We start from the raw sequence: 14009 nt of genomic DNA, 5'->3' as shown, positions 1-14009 counted from the left end.
GTAGGTTTTTTTGTTTTGTTTTACCTGAGCGTGTGAGCAGGTGAGAAGGGCAGAGGAGGGGAGAGAATCTTAAGCTGGCTCCACCCTCAGCACAGAGCTAAACGCGGGGCCTGATCCCACAACCCTGGCATGAGGACCTGAACCAAAACCAAGAATCAGACATTCAACTGAGCCTCCCAGACACCCCTGGTATCTCTGATGAGGCTTCAGAGGACTTGGCCCTGACCTGCAGTAACACCCGAACCCTGTGTTCCTAAGTGCCAAATAATGCCAAACCTCTTCTAAGGTGAGGCCCCATATATTGGGGCTAAAACTCCGGAAGTAGTCTCTGGCAAAAAGATTTTTTATTTGGATGTGAGTTTATTTACATTAAGGCCTTACAAAGGCAGGAAGTCACATTTTGTGGCACATTTAACAAAATGTATTGACTCAAAATAAGGCTGGGATTGTCCCAGAAAACACTGGACTCTAGCAGTCCTGTGACCAGCAAGTCAGGACCCAAAATCTTCAGCTAGGATACTTGAGTATCCAAGCACAGCCATGCCGGTAAGTCCCATGCAAACCTCAGTCCATCTGAACTGCATCTAGTTCATCCAAGAACCGTTGGCACTTCCCCATCAGTACCTTGATGGCTTCACTCACTAGCACCTCTGGTGGCAACACCCCTGTTGACTCGACAGAAACTGGAAACCAAAGAGACACTTCAGCTCAGGCAGGGCTCGCAAAAGCTCCTGTATTAAGCTACGCAGATTCTACATCTGGACTCTACAAAGAAGCGGCAGCACCAAAGACCTGCCCCACTTCACCCTACGCCCCCAACCTGACACTCACAGATATAGTGGTCCCGAACTCGAGCAAGTCGTACAACCTTCTTTAGCTTCTCGTTCCGGAACACTTCTCTGCTGAAGGTATCTAGGCGGGGATTGGCAACTCTGGCCACCTTTTTACCTAGTGAAAACAAACCGTGTTCTAAATACACGAGCCCAGAGCTTTCATTTATGCTACCTTCACAGGAAATATACTTTAGGTCCTGACCTGAACGGGTATCCCAAATGTCATACCTTGGACTTCCTGCACCTCAATAACACCAGGCGAGAAGCACCGCCTCAGCTCCTCCGCTGCATCCCCTTCCACAGGCTCAAGCAGGGTGATGTCTGGCAGAAGCCTGTAACTGGCTGTTGCCACAGGTGAAAACTTGGCATGATCCTTGCCTGGAGGGAAGAGAGTAAAACAGCCTGGGGGGAAACCTTCACATTCTACAAACCCCTAACGGCAGAGGCCCACCAGCTTGCTCCTTGTTAGGACATCTCAGCTGAGCCCTTCAGTCACACCTCACTCCACTGTAATCAAACCACTCTGCCCAGGACAGCCAACAAAGTTCTTACCAATGCCCTTGACACAGTGCATGAGTAAGTCAATCTCCTGGCCAGGCCGTAGCTGAGCGATGAGAATATCATCATGCACTGGTCTGATCGTGCCCTCTGGGAAGAGGTCAGCCTGATTCCCCAGGGGCACCCATGTCATGTGCCTGGTGTACACTGGGGAAAGAAGCACATCAGAAAAGCCTCACTCCTTAAAACCAGCACCTACCAAGAAGTGGGCCTCTTGCTCGCCCTACCGCTACTTACCTTTATGGTTCACATAGAGTTCATTGGGGTCAGAGGAATCTTTAGCAGCATGGGGGTTCCGAGTGCACCTGACCTGAAGCCGAAACTGTAGAGTATCTATCTCTGTACCTTCTTCATCTCCTGCACAAAGGGAGAAAGTAGAAGCTGTTAAAGAACTACTGAACATTTGGGTGCTAGGCACTATGCTGAGTGCATTAACCTAAATTTATCATTTAGTCTTCCGGACAAGTTACAGTAGGCAAGGGCAAGTGTTCACACAGATAAGAACAGATACACACCAAAAGATCAGTAACTTGCTCGAGGTCAGACAGTAATCAATCCAGGATTTGAACACAGGCAGTATGACTCCAGAATCTACTTCAGAAGAGAGCTGCTCCCATTTTCCCAAAATTTCATTTTCTCTCTCACCTTGGTTCCGATATTCAAAAAGACGGGGATCGGCATGAATGGGAATGAGCCCCAAGCGATGAGCAAGGATCTCATCCTGGACAATGGACGTGTTGTTGTACACCAGAACCTTTTCCACAGCCATGGTTGGCACCTGCCCAAGAAAACAGAATCGTTCTCCAACAAAGACCCTACAGATTCCCCATTTACTCCCACTTCCTGACAGGGGGACCTCTTCCTAAAAGAAGAATTGCTTAGTAAAAAGTTTATGAGGAATGCTCAGCAAAACTGCAAGAAAACTAAAGGAAAGGGGCACCTTGAGACAATTCTACAAGTATGGTGATGGCACAGTTTCCCACGCAACTCCACCTTTGTCACCAAAATAAATACCTCAGCTAATAAAATGCGCCGAAAAGCATTGGCAATGGCTGCATCAATTCCCACCATGTCAAACTCCAATGAGTTTTCATCCAAGTGCACTACATCCACACGGAAATTCTGCGGGGACAGAAAAAGCACTAAATGAAGCCTGCTCCCTGGAGTCAACACCTTCCCCCCTGGACATTCCTCCCAGTGTATTAACATTCACACTCACCCAAGAACCTCCCTTTGACCAGGTGTCCCTGATAAATGTTCCTTTCTCCCCCAATCCCTTATTAGGCTCTTGAAAAGTTTCCCTGTTTTCATCCTCTACTTATGTAAAATTCTCTGTAATGTGGCTTCCAGCCCAACTATCCTCAGAAACTATTCTACTAGAGAATAGGCTTCCATTCTGCTTAACGGAGTTGACATTACTCAATCCTTATCCTACTAGACTTCTCTGCTGCATTCAGCATTGACAGAATCCCTTCATTTTCGAACTCTGCCTTGACTTCTGAGTACCATCTTCTGGTTCTCTTCCTCCTTCTCTGATGAATCCTTCTAAATTCACTTTCTTCTACCCACTTCACCAATGTCACTATTTCCCAGGTTTTTCTGTCTCTCTCCAAGATGACCTCAATCACACTCATGGTTTTAACAACCACATATACTAAAAAACCCCAAATTATATCTCACTTCTGATCTCATTTCAAACACACCTAGTACTAGCCTGCTAAACTTCTCCATATACAGGAAACTTAAATGCAGCATCATTCCCTTCCCCTAGATCTCTCTCTCATCAGTAAATGACACCACCAGCCATCAAAGCAGCTCCTCAAATTAGGTCCTTTTACATTTCCTCCTCAAAGCCCACGCCAAAGCAATTATCAAACTTACCTTCTATATCCCTTTTGCTCTATTTTCCTGATTACAATCTTAGTTCATGTTTTCAACCTCAGTTCCTCTATACAATTCTGTCACAAATCTGACTGCCCTATTGGATCTTCAACTCGTTCTGTCCCAATCATTTAGGCTGCGGATCATGTCCACTTCGGAGCTCTTCAAAAACTCCCTATTACTTACAGGGTCTAAGATGCACTTCAATCTTGCCTACCACTCATGCTCCCCATTTTACATTCTAGCAATAATAAACTGCTTGGACGTTCCTGGAACACAGTTCACAAAGCCTTTATAATTTCACTTCTAGTCTTAGTCCCTCCTCACCCTTCCCTGTTCTCAGATTCTACTCATCAGGGCTCAATCCAGATGTCATCTTCTTCAGGAAGTAAATCTTCCATACCGCTGCCCCCAACCCCATTCCCCTTCTAGATTAAGTGCCTTTGTGGGATCACCCCATTCCCGGTTGTCCTTATCTCTATCAACCGCCTTTACCGCATTACACTGGAATCACTTACGTACGCTCTTCTCCCACAAGACTAAACATCTTGCTCCTCGAACAGGGCAGAAACCGTGTACACGAAGCGCCTTAGCACATTGCTCAAACGTTTTAGGAACGGAGCATACCACAAGGGCTGCTTCTGAGGCACAGGCTGCCCAGATACACGGTCGGTTCCTAACACCCTCTCCAAATCCACGTACCTTCTCGAAGCAGTCTTGGTCCCAGGCATCATCATAACCCGAATAGTTACCAGGAAAGTCAGTGGTATGAACCTAGAGCAAAAAGACGGGAGTCTGCGAAAGGGCAGGTAGGGCAAGCCCGCCCAACCCCACCCCATCCCTGTCCCATTGTCATTTTCCTTCCCGAGTTCAAGGCCATAGGCTTACATTGCGAACCCCGAACTCCCCTAGAACCACGCGGGTCCGCATTTCTTCCACCGCCTGAGCAGCCGCCATCTTCAGCCCCTCCACGTGACTAGGGCAGCAAACTGGCGCGTGCGTCCCCTACCTCCGTCTCCGTGGCAACGCACCCGGGATCTAAGTATCGCGAGACTCTGCCCAGACTCCGTCCACGTCCCCAGCTTCCGGAAGTTTTGGCCAAACATCCGGGTTTCTCCTTTTTGCGTTCCGGTTGAACTCACCTCTCTTTCTCGCCCCTGGACATCTCCCTCCTTCAGGCCCGCGTCTCTCCCACTCCTCCGCGCGCTGGACTAGCGCGGGCTTCAGTGACGGGAGCCCTCGAGGGACATGGCAACTACAGCGGCGCCGGCCGGCGGCGCCCGAAGCGGGGCTGGTCCGGAATGGGGAGGGTTCGAAGAAAACATCCAGGTAATCGCCCCAAGGCTCCGGCTGCTACCAGCCCCGGGGCTGGCAGTCGCCCTGAGGTGTCGTGGAGACTCTCCCTCGGAACTTGGAAATCTGTTCCATTTGCAACACTTGTTCCCTCCTTTGGATCTTGGTATACACGAAAGTCTGTGGGACTAGTGCCGACCTGAAAGGTCCAGCCAGAGGGCCTCAGCTCTCTGCGCCCCCCCTGCTCTGGCTTTCCAGACAAGTTTGTGTTGGCCGATCGGGGTCAGGCATGGCGAGGGAGCGGGCGGTATTCCCTGGCACTGGCTAAAACCATGCTGTGTGCACAGCCTGGTTTGGGGGTTGGAAAAGACAAAGGAAATGGGTACTTTTGCAGCCCTCTGAGAATTTAACTGGGAAGGTAGAAGAAAGACATATATGCAAGACAGGGAATGGGTTTCCCAGGCTAGAAAAGAGAACCAGACAACCAAGCATTCTGAGAGCAAATGAGGGAAAGAGAGCGGCCTGATCTATGGCGATTCCAAGCCATATCCCCAGCAGTGGACTAACAAAGTCCCAAACCCTGCGACAATAGGAGGACATACAGGTGGAGCAGAAAGATCTTGCACTCCAGAAGCCATTGTCTTCACAGGGTGGAGGCTCAGCTGTGATTGACATGGAGAACATGGATGATACCTCAGGCTCCAGCTTCGAGGACATGGGTGAGTTGCATCAGCGCCTGCGCGAGGAAGAAGTAGATGCCGATGCAGCTGCTGCGGAAGAGGAGGATGGGGAGTTCCTGGGCATGAAGGGCTTCAAGGGACAGCTGAGCCGGCAGGTGGCTGATCAGGTAAGCAAGACTGGATCCCTAGCAGGTGGAAAAGTATGCCTAGGCAGGCCGCAAGTTCTGAAGTTGTGTTGAAGCTCACCGCACGTTGTCTGACCCCATAGAACCATGTAGAAATCCAATGGAAAATAAGCAACGGGGACTATAGTCCAGAGTCTCACAATCCCAACCCACCCCACTTCTGTCTTCCTTACTTCAGATGTGGCAGGCAGGGAAGAGACAAGCCTCCAGGGCCTTCAGCTTGTACGCCAACATCGACATCCTGAGACCCTACTTTGATGTGGAGCCTGCCCAGGTGCGAAGCAGGTGAGGATCCTTCTCCTGATAGAAGCTGCCCTCCTAACACCTAATCCTTCATCCAAACCACAACCAGATACCGAGCCCTTAGGCTCCCCTCTTCATGGCCCCACCAGCCCTCATCATTGCACCTGTACCTCAGCTACACTGTATGTCTTACCAGTCACAGAACGGGACATGGCGATAACACATTGCCTTCCTCCTCTTCCTTGTGTAGCAAACTACTCTTCTTCTCTCAACACCTAGCTCAGATGTCACCTCTGTCCCCCATTCCTCAGCCCCATTCCCAGTTTGTCCTCTCCTGGTGTTCCTACAGAACTCTGTGCTTTCCTCTAACAGGTGACACTTGGGCGATGCTGATTCCGGGTCAGTCTCCCCAGAGACCTCAGAAACGAGCTCAGTTTTATTTTATTTATTTTTTTTATTCCCACCACCAGAACAGTCTCTGAACCACAATATCAGCACGTAGTTTTGAATGAGTTTTCAAGAAGTGGATCTAATTTTGGTTTGGATCTTTTGTTCATCCTTTAAGCAATATTTATCAAATACCCAGTACCACTTAGCAGCCATTTGTTAAGCATTTGCTCTGTGCTGGGCCCTGTAATACTTAGGTCTCATTGAAGACAGAGGGTGAAGATAGCTGGGAGCCTTGCCTTCGAGTGCAGTTACAATAGAGCATTTATTTGCTCTGATGGAACACACAGAAGGGACACCTGACCCAGAGTAGGTAGAGGGAGGGACAGGATAGGTTTTCCAAAGGAAGTAAAATGAAGCCACAATCCAAGGTATTATTAAAAGTTGGCCACCTAAGAAGTGGGCAGAAGTGACTTGTACTTTTATTCCTTCTGTGTGGAGTTTTCATACCAGTTCACATGTACTTTCTGAGACGATGTTCAGTGGTGCCTGGAGAAATTGGTAAGCAGGAAGATGCAGGAGACACACTGGTTCCCTCCAGTAAACCTTTCCCTCTAAACCTCTCCCAGGGCTTCATCATCACAGCCCTGAATTCTTGGCATTCTCTGCTGAGGTTTGCCTGTCTTTAAAGGGGAGCAGGTCAAATAGGTAAATCGCCAAGCCCTCTCACAAGGCCCAGGTGGGCTTTCTGAGTTCTCCATACTGCTTCTGCATGTTAGCACAGTATCCGAAGGATGTCCTTCCTGGGAGCATTTTTAGGGACAAGGAAGTTATTTTCTCGTTCCTTGTCTGTCTTTACTACCCTCTTTTCCCTTTGCTATCTAGCATGTTTTCTGGAGTTAGAGATGTAATAAGATTCAGGCCCTCCAGAACTTCATAGCCTAGGGCTACTCATCTCTCCTCTCCCCTCTTCTCCCAGGCTCCTGGAGTCCATGATCCCTATCAAGATGGTCAACTTCCCCCAGGTGAATACCCAAGGTAGCATGTCTGGAAGAGCTGGGGGAGGCACGAGGGCAGAGGGTGGGGCCACCAGGCAAAGCCAAGGAAGACATAAACAGAAGAGCCATTGTACCCTCCAGCCTGAATGAGTTGGTATATTGACAGAAAATCGCAGGTGAACTCTATGGACCTCTCATGCTGGTCTTCACGCTGGTTGCCATCCTCCTCCATGGGATGAAGACATCTGACACCATTATTGTAAGCAGGACAAAGGACTTTGGGGGGTGGCTGAACTAAGTTGAAAGCTGCCCACGATGGAGTGAGGTAGAAGCAGCCCCTGAGGAAAGCCCTAGGTGAGGCTGAGTCCAGAGGCCTCCCAGGACTAAGCAGAGCCTTCACCCCACAGCGGGAGGGCACCCTGATGGGTACAGCCATTGGCACCTGCTTCGGCTACTGGCTGGGTGTCTCGTCTTTCATTTACTTCCTCGCCTACCTGTGCAACGCCCAGATCACCATGCTCCAGATGCTGGCATTGCTGGTAAGGAGTCCAGCATGGTGGTGGGCAAGGGTGGTCTTAAAAAGAGCAGCCAGGCCTTGCTCTGCATCTGTCCTAGGGCCCCAGGGCCTGGAATGGGATGAGCTGGCCAGTGGATCATTTATTTCTCAGTCTCCATGAGAGCTCAGAGGCCAGCCCAGCCTGAGTGATTTTCCTCCCCACCATTTTCTTTCCTAGGGCTATGGCCTCTTTGGGCACTGCATTGTCCTGTTCATCACCTATAACATCCACCTCCATGCCCTCTTCTACCTCTTCTGGTTGCTGGTGGGTGGACTGTCTACTCTACGCATGGTAAGCTGGGCAAGAGGTTGCCAAGGGTGGGCTAACCTCCCAGGGAGTTAGGGAAAACTGCCCAAACCTTGGGCTGAACCCCACAAAGGGCTCCCAATGGCTAAGAGCCCAAAAGTGGTTCCGCTCTGGGTAGGAGTGTCTTCTCCACACTGCTCACTTTGGAGCTAGGCCCTCTGAGCTGTATTCCTGTGGCCCTAGGTGGCAGTGTTGGTGTCACGGACTGTGGGCCCCACACAGCGGCTGCTCCTCTGTGGCACCCTGGCCGCCCTACACATGCTTTTCCTGCTCTATCTGCATTTTGCCTACCACAAGGTGGTAGAGGGTAAGTGACAGGAGGGCCTGAATGTGGGGGAAGGGAACAGCTTCCTCGGGCAGGGTCGAGCCAACTCTCACCTTCCACTCTCCTCCTTTCAGGGATCCTGGACACGCTGGAGGGCCCCAACATCCCGCCTATGCAGAGGGTCCCCAGAGACATCCCTGCCGCGCTCCCTGCTGCTAGGCTTCCTGCCACCGTGCTCAATGCCACAGCCAAGGCTGTTATGGTGACCCTGCAGTCACACTGACCCCACCTGAAACCCTTGGCCGGCCCCCTCTCCCCCCATCTTCGGAGCAGAGGAAGATTAAAGAACAGTATTGATGACATGTGTCTTTTTGATGGGGTCTGCAGCTGCCTCAGAGCTGTAGCCACTTAAGCAACTCCCTGATGCCTCTTGGGGCTTCTGAAGGGCACAAGGCCAGGAACCCCTGGCCAGGACTGCAGGGCTCTGCAGCCAGTGCAGAAAGTGGGTCAGCTCCTCTGAGGCCCTCTCTCCACCTACTCCTTCCTTCCTCTTTAACTCTCCCACGGTGTCTTGCTAAATATAGACTTGGTAATTAAAATATTGATTGAAGTTTGGAACTGCAGCTGCCATTCCAGTGGTCCTCCCTGCCACCCTACTTCCTATACGCTTTGCTGTTTTTCTGTCACTGGTGGTAATGGCACGTGTTCTCTCTTTTATACCCTCATCCAGGCAGGATGATGGTGGGACAGCCCAGACTACATTGAAAGCAGTGACTGAACCTGGAACCTGCCCCTGAGGGCAGGGGACACCTGACCCATGGAGCAGCAGGGAGGCCTCAGACACAGGAACCATTAAGTCTGATGGAGGAGTGCACCCAGCTTGAGTGGGCTCAGCCTCACTCGGGACACCAATGGAGCAGTGACAATTGGTCAAAAACTTCAATTCAACCCCATGTAATTACAAGGTTCTTATGTACCTGGCCCATTGCCTAGGGATAATTTTCCTGTGGGAGCTCACATTTGAAGCCAAACTTGGCTTTGTGCTGGTTTTACTGGGGCCAGAGGAACAAAGCCATCGGTTTCTTCCGTCCTTTTCAGGAGTGCTATTCGTTCCTAAAAACAACCAGCACCCCAAGCATAGCACCATCCACCCCACCATCCATTTAATCGGCTCTACTTAACGAGTTAAATCAGGTGGTTAATGAAATAGAATTGTCAACCTCCCTTCACTATGCTTATGTTCTTTTTTTTTTTTTTTTTTTAATCTTTACCCGAGTTAATCTGGGTCAGCATCTTTCCCTCCTAGTAAAAGGCAAGAAAGATGTGCCCTTCATTTGCCCTATGTGGCCCCACGTTGGGGGCACTTTGTCCACTTGGTGATGGTGTGGATCAGGTAACATGGGGCCTCAGGTAACTCAGGTGACATGCCCTTATGTGGACAGAGTGCGAACAGAACAGCACTGTGCACCCTCTGCAGTGTACTCTTCCTGAAAGTTCCAGCCCACTTAACAGTTGTCAGCACTCTGGGTCGCCGAATCTAGCACGCCCTTTAATTGGGCTACCCCAATGTCACAGGTACTGAGAGGCTCGGTCACTGACGTCAGCATCTGGGGAAGGGGTGGCACCAGCACCCTGCACCTACTTGAGGCTCACCTGGCCCAGGGACCCTTCAGGGTGCCCGTGTGCCTGGCAGCTACGACCACCTCTGCCCGTGGCCCCCCGAGGCCTCCGCTGCGGGGCAGCCATCTTGGCGAGGGGCGAGGGGAAGTGCTCACCTGCCGCCCCGCCCCTCCTCAGCGTGCGCGGCGCCGCTCGTCAAGGAGGGCGGGCGAGGCCCGGATTACGGGGTCGTGGGGGCCTCCAAACTGGATGGGAGGGCGTGCACAAGATGCAGGCGAAGACACCGAGGGTCTGTCCCTTAGGGAGAAGGAACGACGGCGGAATGGGCAGAAGCAGCTGGTAACAGTCCCAAATGCCACCTCCACGTGACGTGACTGCCTTCTCCCTGCCACACCCCCTGCTCCTCCCAGGCCTCAACTCTACTACCTACTTTCCGAGCGGTGTTCGGGCCCACGCCCAGGGGAAGAGCGGCCCCACCGCTCCAGAGCTCCCGGTGTGCGCAAACCCGGGGCCGCGTGGCCTAGGCCGGGCAGGGGGCGGGGCGAGCGGCGGTGACGCGACCGTTGCCATGGGAACCCACCGCCCGCTCAGGCGCAGGAGCCGCAGCCCCAGCCGGTGCTGCCGCCCGCCGCCGGCTGCCCGCTGCCCGCCCGCCCGCTTCGGGCTCTCCCAGCGGGGCGGTAGGGGAGCCGGGCTGCAGGAAGGGAGAGAGCAGATGCGGCCTCCGAGCCGAAGCGGGTCCCGCATGACCTGAACCGAGGCCCCTAAGCCGCCGCAGCGACCGCGAGGAACGAGGACAAGCGCGAAGCAGCGCCCTCCTGGCCCCGGACCGCGCGCTCCGGCCCTTCTCCCAGACACGGACGGCACGGTCCGCCCCGACCCCAGCGCCGCGCGGTCTCAGCCCAGCCGGCGACCTCAGAGCCTCCGCAACCTCCGCGGGCCCCGAAGCTCTTCGCCTTCGCCGCCGCCGCAGCCGCAGCCGCCGCCCCCGCCCCCGCCGCAGCCGCCGCAGCCGCCCGCACCTCTGCCACCGCCTCTGCCCCCGCTCCGTCCGCGACCCAAGCCCAGGCCCCGACCCCAGCCGCGACGCCGCCCTCGGCCCCGCCAACCTCGGCCGCGGCCCGCGCCCCGGCCCCGGAGGCCCAGCCGTGGGTACGATGCTGCCCAGCTCCATCCAGATTTCGGGGGAACCGCTGTCAGGCGCCGAGGTGCGGGACATCTGCCGCGGCCTGCGCGACAACGCCGTGCGCCTGCTCTCACTGCGCGGCTGCCGCCTCTGCGACCGCGACTTCGGCCGCATCTGCCGGGCCCTGGCCGGGGCCACGTCCCTGGCGCAGCTCAACCTTAACCTAGGCGTCGTGTCCAGTCCCAGCCGCATCAAGCAGCTGGCAGAGGCGCTGCGGACCAACCGCTCCATCCAGTCCCTCTTGTGAGTGCGCTCCCTCGCAAGGGGGTCCCGGGCACTGCATCCCTCTTCACACGCCCCCTGCCACCGCCTGTTCCTCCACACACCTTCCTGTAGCTGTCTCTGCACCAGCCTGTCTTCTCACCCCTGTACACCACCTCCCCATCCCGCTGCCCATGCCTCCACGACCCCCTCCTAGCACATCCCTTACCTCCGGGCTTTGCACCCGCAGCCCCACCCCAAATGCGATGGGATACCCACCCCTTTCTGGCAGGGCACGTGTACCTCCCCACCTAATCACCGGCCTTGACTTCTTGGGAGCAGCTCCTCAGGTCTCAAGAAGGAACTCTCCTGGGGATTAGACCCCTGCCCCTACATTTGCCCACTGAAGAATCCCAACCCACCAACCCACCACACTCCTCTGTGCTCTGTCCTGGATCTCAATCCCTAACCTAGAAAAGAAGCCAAATTCCCCTTCTACCTGTATTCCTTTAGAATCTAGAATTTTCTTTCTTCCTCCCCAGGGCCTCTCCCAAGTGCTATGACAGGTATCCTTCTCACCTTTAGGGCTCACATAAGGGAAGGGGATCCTTCCCTTACAGATAGGGCTGATGACTGCAGTGACCTTTGCTCTCTGGTCTCACCCCCTCAGCCTACATGGGAGTCCCCTGACAGATGCAGGGCTGGCCTTGCTGAACCCAGCCCTGGCCCTCCACCCTGCCCTTGTGGCTCTGGACCTGGGGGACTGCATGCTGGGTGATGAAGCCATCAACCTCATCTGTGGCCTCCTCCCCCCAGATGGAGCCAAGTCAGGTGAGAGAGAGGCCCTGCTGAGGGCATGGGCTGGTATGGCCTTGATGAAAAAACCAGGTGCAGAGAGCAGGGGGTGTGGTCCAAAGCTGAGGGCTCTGAATGTGGGTGAGAATGTGTTTTAAATCCTCTCAGGAAGGAGATGGATTGGGGCCTCAGCAGAACAGAGACTCAGGCATCCAGGCTGCAGTGGACAAGGAAGGCATGTGTCTCTAATGGCCCTGGAGCTCTGTGGTGGGGGAGGGTGGCTCTCTGCCACCAGGGAAACCCCAGAGATCCAGGGCAAGGGAGGGGCTTGAAGAGGAACAGACTCCATCCTGGTTTCTCCCTTCGATTCTGCCCAGGCTTGAAGGAGCTAACGCTGAGTGCCAACCCTGGCATCACCCCTAAGGGCTGGAGCCGCCTCGCGATTGCTGTGGCCCACAGCTCCCAGGTCCGCGTCCTCAATCTGGACTACAACCCCCTGGGTGAGGCTCAAGGAAGCCCCCTGCGAGTCTCACCACCCCATCCCCATCCAAGAGCTCCAGTTCAGGACCCTTTGGTTGTCATGGTAACCCCACCACGGTGGGGGGGGGGGAGGAAGGGGGATCTGGAAGATAGCAGAGAAGCCACTTATGTGGAGGACCAAATGACCAACAGGTGCATCAAAGTATCCATCACCACCCCTGGGCCTGGCTTGCTTCATCGGTTCACTGGCCACAGTGCCCCCCTATTGGCCACCTACCAACTGTCAGCATTTGCTGGCGTGGGGGTGGGATCTAGGGTTGTTAGGACACTGGGGAGGCTGTGGGGAGGAAGGGTTAGCAGGCCCGCTCACAACTGCAGGTGACTGTGCATGTGTGCTGCCTCCCCAGGTGACCATGTGGCAGGGATGCTGGCTGTAGCTGTGGCCTCCAGCCGCACCTTAGAAGTCCTAGACTTGGAGGGCACAGGGCTCACCAACCAGTCAGCTCAGGTGAGAAGTTCTCATGTCTGGGTATGGGCTAGAGGTGGGGGTGCAGGGGAGCTCACGTGTCTGTGGACATACTGAAGGGGTGGCAGGCTGGAGTGTGAAGTCGCCTTAACTGTGTTCCTCCTCTTCCGCATTCTTCCCCCACCTCAGACCCTGCTGGACATGGTAGAAAATTACCCCACAGCTTTGCGGAGCCTGGTGTTGGCTGAGAACAGCATTAGCCCAGAGCTGCAGCAACAGATCTGTGACCTCCTCTCAGAGGGAGAGGAGGAGGAGGAGGTGGCGGGAGGGGCTGGCGACACCCAGGAACGAGAGAGAGGGCGGGAGCCTGCTGCCCACCAGAGGAGCAGCAGCTCCTGGATGTGCCCCAGTGGTAAGAGCCCCAAGGGTTGATCAGAGCCAGATCTGGAAGAGGCCCGGGACCAGGGAGAGTGGGTGTGGGAAACCTAGGCTGTCTCTCACCAGATTTGTGTCCCTGGTGGAATGAATGGCGGTCTGAACACCCCTCTGCCCTTCCACAGATCCCAGCTCTCAGATGGTGCTCATGACTTCAGGACTCGGTGACAGTCTGTTGGCTGAGACCGAGATGTGACTCTCCACTTGGGCTTCTGCACATCATTACATTTTGTCTATGTCCCCAGCACCTTGTCCCAAATATCAGGGTCAGGCCCTGGGGCCTGGGAGGGAGGGAAGGGGGGGGTGGCTGGGGCTCTGGTAGCTCCCGGCAGTGGTGGGAAGCTCTGGAAGCTGACTGAGCAACAGCCTCGGGGGCACTTGAACCCAAGGCAACGCCTCTGGACTTGTTGGCAGCTCTGGCTGCAACCCGCTGGCTCGGAAGAGATTTTATTAACTCTACAACCTGGTGTGTGGCTGTGGTCCCTGGGGGGCTGGCAGTAGGGGAGGAACTGGAACTATTAGACACTAGGGGGCAGTGCCACCCCACAGCCCAAGTTCCAGCCAGGCAGCATCCACTGGCCCCAAATATCTAACCGGTCAGGCTCAGGTCTCGGACTTCTAGGACCTGGGGTCCTGGGGC

The 14009-nt window shown here is 54.4% G+C and overlaps 3 protein-coding genes across 7 annotated transcripts; 2 read left to right on the top strand and 1 right to left on the bottom strand.

Annotated features, from left to right (window-relative positions):
* Positions 1–327: 327 nt before the first annotated feature.
* On the bottom strand, positions 328–4320 carry POLR1C (RNA polymerase I and III subunit C). Its single transcript, XM_003986171.6, has 9 exons — positions 4161–4320; positions 3975–4046; positions 2406–2513; positions 2037–2169; positions 1629–1748; positions 1386–1538; positions 1062–1211; positions 832–948; positions 328–683 (listed from the first exon to the last, which is right to left on the bottom strand). Exons 1-9 carry the CDS (start codon positions 4227–4229, stop codon positions 565–567), a joined length of 1041 nt encoding a protein of 346 aa, XP_003986220.1. The 5' UTR covers positions 4230–4320; the 3' UTR covers positions 328–564.
* A 51-nt stretch (positions 4321–4371) lies between these two features.
* YIPF3 (Yip1 domain family member 3) lies at positions 4372–9415 on the top strand. Of its 5 annotated transcripts, none has more exons than XM_006931747.5 (10): positions 4372–4601; positions 5215–5412; positions 5609–5715; positions 7040–7085; positions 7225–7317; positions 7466–7597; positions 7793–7906; positions 8105–8228; positions 8321–8448; positions 8921–9415. In XM_006931747.5, the coding sequence occupies exons 1-10, from the start codon at positions 4521–4523 to the stop codon at positions 8981–8983; spliced, it is 1086 nt and encodes a 361-aa protein (XP_006931809.1). In that variant the 5' UTR covers positions 4372–4520; the 3' UTR covers positions 8984–9415. The 5 variants fall into 5 exon arrangements, with proteins under 5 accessions (XP_006931809.1, XP_006931810.1, XP_019686189.1 ...); XM_006931748.5 differs by having other exon boundaries at positions 8917–9415; XM_019830630.3 differs by lacking the exon at positions 8105–8228.
* A 959-nt stretch (positions 9416–10374) lies between these two features.
* LRRC73 (leucine rich repeat containing 73) lies at positions 10375–13828 on the top strand. The gene is made up of 6 exons (XM_019831588.3): positions 10375–11235; positions 11864–12024; positions 12366–12488; positions 12876–12976; positions 13124–13346; positions 13495–13828. The coding sequence occupies exons 1-6, from the start codon at positions 10964–10966 to the stop codon at positions 13563–13565; spliced, it is 951 nt and encodes a 316-aa protein (XP_019687147.2). The 5' UTR covers positions 10375–10963; the 3' UTR covers positions 13566–13828.
* The last annotated feature ends 181 nt before the right edge of the window (positions 13829–14009 follow it).

Source organism: Felis catus, chromosome B2, assembly GCF_018350175.1.
Source record: "Felis catus isolate Fca126 chromosome B2, F.catus_Fca126_mat1.0, whole genome shotgun sequence".
NCBI classification, from domain to species: Eukaryota; Metazoa; Chordata; class Mammalia; order Carnivora; family Felidae; genus Felis; species Felis catus.
The sequence above is the reverse complement of the archived record's forward strand: the minus strand, read 5'-3'. Positions and strand labels throughout refer to the sequence as shown.